The sequence below is a fragment of the Phaethon aethereus genome (assembly GCF_964289735.1).
Source record: "Phaethon aethereus genome assembly, chromosome: 12".
NCBI classification, from domain to species: Eukaryota; Metazoa; Chordata; class Aves; order Phaethontiformes; family Phaethontidae; genus Phaethon; species Phaethon aethereus.
In genome coordinates, this window is record NC_138588.1 from 17,666,545 (window position 1) to 17,673,366 (window position 6,822).

Below are 6,822 nucleotides of genomic sequence, written 5' to 3' on the forward strand. Positions count from 1 at the left end.
TCAAAGCCTTAAGTAAGTGTTCCAGCCTCTTAGTTTCTGCTAAGACCAGAAGGGCATTACTCTCCATATTCTGAATGCAAAACACCTGCTTCAACTAAGGTAAAACCTTACCAGACAGAAGGGCTTCAGTCTTATCAGCCACTATCTGCACAACAGCAAGGATCCAGTACACCTTTAATGTACATCTTTGAATTTGCAGTTCAGCATGAATTTCACCAGAGGGTCATCAAGAGGAGGAATCCATATTCTGTGAAAAGGACTACAGAGTTACACTTAGCTATGCACCTGGCTTACCAGGAGCCTACATGAATTGCCCATTTCCACCTCTCCCTCACTGTTAACAAGCCACAAAAACTTGGTATACTATATTCAATCTTCAGGGCTTAAGCAGGCTTTACCCTCAGCCTAACTGAATTAAGTCAGCCTTGAACTTCGCTATATGACTAAATTTATAATATAGTCAGCAACATTTGTGTTTCCGTAGGTCCTCACTTAGTGACCTGGACATGGCATTTTGACACGAGCTGCTGACTACTACCCAACTTCCTACTTATTCTAGCCCGATCATGCGTAGAAGCCAAAATAAGAACAGAATGAACTCGAGTGCCCACTAGCTGTAAATCTTGTTCTTGCATCAGGAGTGCTTAGCTATCTTACACCTAGCAGATTGTCGTTGATTTTGGGGGAAATTAACTTAATCACAACAGCAATAAAACCTCCTGCCCTCTCACATCAAGTACCGTAATTTGTCTGTATTAATTATGCTACCTTTTGCTCTATTTTCTTGCTGCTTCTCAGAGTCTGAAATCTAAACATGCCTTTTTTTGACCCAGCTGAAGGGAGTAGACGCACTTCTGTATCAACAGCTCTTTTTCTATATCTGCACCTGTTTGGCCACCCAGAGGTATATATCCTCACTTTTTATGGGTTTGGGATTATTTCACACATTGAAATTTATTATGCAGGAAGAAAAGAAACATTCATATATATAAGTCATACTAGCCTTTCTGTTTCTGTGTTTATTGTATGACCTCACCATGCACTTACAATAAGTTTACACACAGATATACAAGTCTACAACTGTTGCTAGAATTACTGCTATCTCCACAGGCTTTTAAGTGTTTAGCTGTCTAGCTATACTGCATGGTGCCACAGTCACGTGAGATTTACCAACACCATGAATTTTTTATTTTATTTTTTTACCATAATTGGACTAAAAGTCATTGTTCTGGCAGATTCCTCGCTAGATATTGCCTTCACAGCATCTAATGTATTGTAACCTGTTTCCACTATGTTCATGGATGCTGTCTTCCCTGTCATAGTGGACTTTACATGCCAAAGCTCCCTTTCTACAGATCAAACTCTTTACTCAGCAAGAGTTAAAGCACAATTTGGAGTTACAGAAGCAAACATGTTGTTCCACCCTCTACCCCCCCACTTGTCAGAATACCCTGACGGCAGACAATATATTTTGATAAGCCTATTTACTGCATGTGATTTTCTGACGAGTTATGGAACATCTAGTCAACCAGACCTGGAACCAATACCCTTGATTTTCCAGTTTTCTATGCCATATAGCCATATACACCCGAGCTGGAATGCTCCATTTCCAGTTTTTGAAAGAACATGTACCTTTCCACTGACATGGAGTGAAACCTCAAGGGGCCAGGACAGTGGAAATACAGGAACTAGTCTACATAGGCCTCTACAAACAAGAAGAGTGTTAGTGGGGTCTGTCTGGAGCCATACACACTTAATTTGAAAGTATCCAAAACTGTCGTTTTTCTTGTAAAAAGCAGCTTGTTCTGGCCAACATTTTTTAAGAGGTCTTTGCCAAGTTATGAACAATGCTTCATCAAAACATAGTAAAGCATGTAAACATATGCTATAAAGGTTATTCTGTTATTCTTTCCAGCTACAGATCACCCTTGTTTTCAACAAAGACGTTTCAAGAGGAATATCTAATTCAATTAATAGGATTCTTATATTTTTGAAATCATGTACATACTTTTCAGATGCATCACCACAGTTTAATCTCCAGCATGCATGCTGAAAATAATGCAAAGTGCACATTGTGAAAAGTTACATGCAGATGAATTACACCTTCACGGTGAACACAACAGTGAATCGACAGACTATTGAGATGGAAAGTCTAAAGCAAGTCAAAAACCAAAATAAGTTACTCAACCTAAACAAATTCAGAGATAAACTAACCTCCATACTTTGGGATAACATGATATTTTTATTAGTAAACTTAGTCATGTCTGTATGAATGGGTAACCACAACAAAAAACAGAGGGGAAGAGTCTTTAAAAGGAAAGGAGAACAAAACAGAAAAGGGCTAGATTCTGTAGATCATGAGATGAAGTGGGACCAAAGAAGGATTGGGACAGTACTGAGACAGGTGATACCAGGGCCTGTCCTTTTACATGGCTGCTGAGCTCCGGTTGCCACCACATACTACTAGACTTCTCAGATGTCTAGGTTTGACCTGAACTGTTCAGATTACATTGCTATCTGCACCATTACCAGGCTTTGTACAAGGAAGCTGGGTCAGTCTTTATGCTGAACAGTGGGGAGGATTCACTCTTCACATGGAGGTTTATACTTCACTCATTGTTGTCCCATTCAGAAATAGGTGGTTGTGCCTGGCATCACTGTGCTTATCGTTCTAGCCAAGCCTCAGGAAGGCAGAGGTACTGTCTGCCTCTCTGAATATGGTCTAGACCAGATCTCAGCTGTGGTCTGGGATACTCTGGGAGATAACATACACACATTTTGCTTTAGGATCCAGACAATTCTGGCAAACCCATGTACTCTTGGAAACAGCTGCTCCTCCTGTCAACAACAGCAGTTAGCCTATACAGACCAAGGGGTGCACCTGCGCCCATACCACCCTCTGGGTAACTAAGCCTTAAACACCCTCCTCCCTGGCCTATACAGATGGCATCCTTGGCTGGACTGTTAAAGAAAGAAGCCTTGGGAACTCCTCTGGGAAACTGTATATGCAGACCATGTGAACCATGGAGCATGCATTTATTCACCTGATTACCTGTACAACCCTGTAATCCATCTGTTGTAGTGCCAAGTTATTCCAAGGAGCATCTACTCACCGACCATGACTGAACAATGAAAAATGATGGGATTGAAAAGACAAAAGCCAGAACATATGCTTAACAAAGAAGAACAGTCTTCCTTCTCTTCACCTTGACATCAATGCAAATGTTGGAGAGGCAGAGGGGGAGCTTTACAGCCTCATACTTTTGAAGACAGAAAGCAATGCGCTTTTAGGATCTTCCATCAGATCACCTTTCCTCTAGGTCAACTACAGCTGCTACTACTGGTGACATTTTGATTCCATATGATACATACATCCAAATCTCTGTGAATTTCACATATTTGAGGAAGGCAGGATTGTACTCTGTGGATCTAGCCAAGTTCACACCATTTTGTTCTTGTAAGCCTTGGGATGTGCAAAAGACAAGCATTACTCTGCTTTATTACAAGTGTTATTTTCACTGCTTAAATTCATGGATTTGCATATGGAAAAATTCAACATTCGATGCTTTCTTTGTCCGTGGTGGGTCCCTTCCAAGACCATAGCATCAACAGGTGTCTAAGGTAACAGTCTGCAATCTTTTTAACTGTGTGACATTTTCCAAAACATGCCAAAAGCAAATCTCACAAGTTGACAATTGAGATACAAAACCATACCTTAAGTGCTAAAGAAGGAATCTTAATTCAGTCATACTTACTGAAAATCAACATTTTTCTTTGTGTGGCTGTTCTGACAATTTCAGTAAAACATATAGTAACATACTCAGCAATTAATTGCAAACAGCAAGTGGCTAAATAAGAGCAGAAAAAAAAGGCTTTTATTCAGCATGCTTTACTGTGGAGCTTTCAGTCTTCCTCAATACACAACTTCCACAGACTTGAGTGAGTATAAAAAGGAGCATACAAGTTATGCTAGTTATGCTATGAGGAAAACATGCTACGAGGAAAACATACAAGTATTCTCAGTGATGAAGCAGGCTGAACACAGCAAGTTCACAGTAAGAGGGAAGTAACATGGGCAAAAATGTAGCTAAGAGAAAGATAGTATTCTTCAAGATGAACTCCACCAAATAACCGGATGGGAGAGTGGGTGTTATGATTGGCAAGAAGCATTCAGCATTTCTGCAAGAATCCTTTTGAACAAAGAGACAATGACAATGGGAATAGGAACAGTGGAAGGCAACTTTGAATGGGGGTTCAATGGGGGGAGTGGGGGGAGAAGAGAACTAAATAAGCCAAGGCAGTCTAGTGAGAAAAAAGACAAGATATGTGCATCTGTGTGTGCGTATATAAACGAATAAAATGAGCTACATGAGCTGTTGGAGCCTATCAAATTAATAAGAAATGGCTGATATTGAACTAAATTCTAGCAAGAGAATGTAATTCCTTATAGTATTAAAGAATATGCACAACCTTCTTTGTTCTCCAGGTTTTTGATATCTATAAATAGTAGTTTGTACTGCAGTACCGCCAAATTCAGATGTGTCTCTGACTAACAAAGATCAGTACACAATATGGCATGGGATTACGTGGCAGCATTTTTAGAAATCGTGATGTTACTATCCTGTTGTAGGTGAGGCTGTGGAGGTAGGGATGAAAAACCCAACATGTACCAGAATGCTCTTTAGTTTTACATTTTGCAATTTTGGGAATGCTAAATATTGGATATACAGACCACCTCAGGTCCAGCTGGGAGCCATGAAATTTTTGTACTTGATTTAGCAGCCTCCAACTGGGCACCCAAAATAGAAAGTCCAAAATGAATGGAAAGTTTTGAAATAGTTGAGATTAATAACTCGCCAAGGGCCACAGAGGAGATTTGGCATCTACTGGCTTTACTACCACCTTATTCAGAAAAGCACATATAGCAGGTATAATCTTCAGTGGGACTTTATTGTTTCAGTGGCACACTTCCTAGATTCAAGGAACATAATGGACAAGATATGCCTATAAGCAAACAGATGAATGGAAATAATATTTTAAACTTCGATGCTTTTAAAAATGTTTCTTAAGAAGGAATGTTTTCACCATTCTGAAAACATTATCCATGAGGCCCCATAAGGACATGCTGCTGAATGGAAGAGTTTCACAGCTTTTAACTTCTGCAATTTTGGACCAAAGCAGTCTGTTAGTCTTCCAATGTTAAGGTCATTTAAAAAGGTAGTTGAACATCCAAAAATCAAAATTGCAATTTCATTACTGTTCTGACAGTACTGTCACAGCTTTCACCCTATGCAGGAGGGTTGGCCACTTCTTCCTGAACTACACCAAAGCAGCAAGCGATACTGCAGATGCGCTGCTGATAGAGCCTGCAGTGAGGACGTGCACAATCAAACCTCCAGCAACTACCACATGGAATCGCAACACTTGTCCTCCTGGAAACATCTGGGCAGAACAATTTACAAATAAACCTCTCGCTGTATTAACACACTGCCTGGCTAAATCGGTATGGGCTGGAAAGAAATCACTGTTTGCAACAATGAAGCCACACATCAACATAATTCATACTTGCACCCCAAAACTTGATCCCAAAGAAAAGTAAAATGTTACTTGGAGCTATTGAAAACACTCGGAAGACATTTTTGCCATGAATGCTAATTTGCAGCTCCCACAAATGAGATATGTCACTAGGATTCTGCATAGCAGAGGTTAAGCCACTAGAGAGCTATCTGGTTGCTAAATTTAAAATCGAATTGGATTGTTTTACTTGCAACTTCTTGTTTCCAGTCTTGTACTTCAGAAGTCTGATCTGTCTTATTGAATACCTCTCCAGCCTTTTTTGGGATTTGGGACAATGTGAATAATCAAGGTGAAATACACAGTAACATGATGAGTTCAAGCAGTTTAGTTCATAGGAATCCCTGGCAGATCCCTAGCACAAAATGTATTTGAGAGATCCAAGGCCTGAAAATTGTTTACTTTTGCACTGCACAGGGACATTGCACAGACTGATACTACTGAGGGAAAAGAATTCCCATAACAAGCCGAAACCAGTACATGTCCTGTGAGGAAAACACTTCAGAGTTGTGGGCAAACCCTGAATCATAGATAGGCATTAACTCAAGTTATGTATTTTGCCTAGGCACTAGCACAAGTAGAGAGATCAGATAGACACAATATGACACCCCTACTGAATATTTCTTAATCAGTTCGTATTATAGCTGCTGACAAACAAATGCATAATACCTAGATGTGATCCTAATTAGGGTTTCTGCATGTCCTGTGCCATGAAACCCTTAAGGAGTATGTAAATTAACTAACTTTTTTTTTGTAATATGCCGCTTTTTTCCCACAAACTCCATATCCCACAGGGGTTAAATGGTACAGTAACAGAGTTAAAATAGGCACAGGAAAGAGCACAAGACTTAAAAATAGATGAGGAATCCAGGAGGCAAAGATACAGAAAGACAGATCTCGGATGACTGCAACAAGCTCATGGAGGGCTTTGAAAAAAACCAAAACTTGAAACCCTTTGGTTAAATATTTAAGTCAGTGTGAGTTTTGCCAGTGCCCTTTTACTGAGGCAGTACTTCATGCAGAGAGATCAAACTTGGGTTTAATCATAAAGGGAATGAAAAGCCAGTGTAGTAGGAGACAGTGACAGTCACAAACATTTCACTGTCTATATGGAGTGCAGAGTGCGGTGGCCCTTGAAGGCCACAGATTGTCTTCAAGTCTGCCTTTATGCAAGCAAGGCTGATAGCTTTTAAATGAAAGTATTACAACAAGACATGCTTTTGTTCTGCAGGGATATGAAGCTCCCTC

The 6,822-nt window shown here is 40.0% G+C and overlaps 1 protein-coding gene across 1 annotated transcript in view; it reads right to left on the reverse strand.

The window, feature by feature from the left end:
- The window catches only part of TRPM1 (transient receptor potential cation channel subfamily M member 1), a gene marked incomplete at its 5' end in the record, with an annotated part of 121,946 nt that extends 120,626 nt beyond the window's left edge, over positions 1-1,320 (reverse strand). The window contains one exon of the mRNA XM_082005080.1: positions 1,204-1,320. Coding sequence (XP_081861206.1) covers positions 1,204-1,320 — 117 coding nt within the window. The remainder of the gene's footprint in view (positions 1-1,203) is intronic.
- Positions 1,321-6,822: the final 5,502 nt, after the last annotated feature.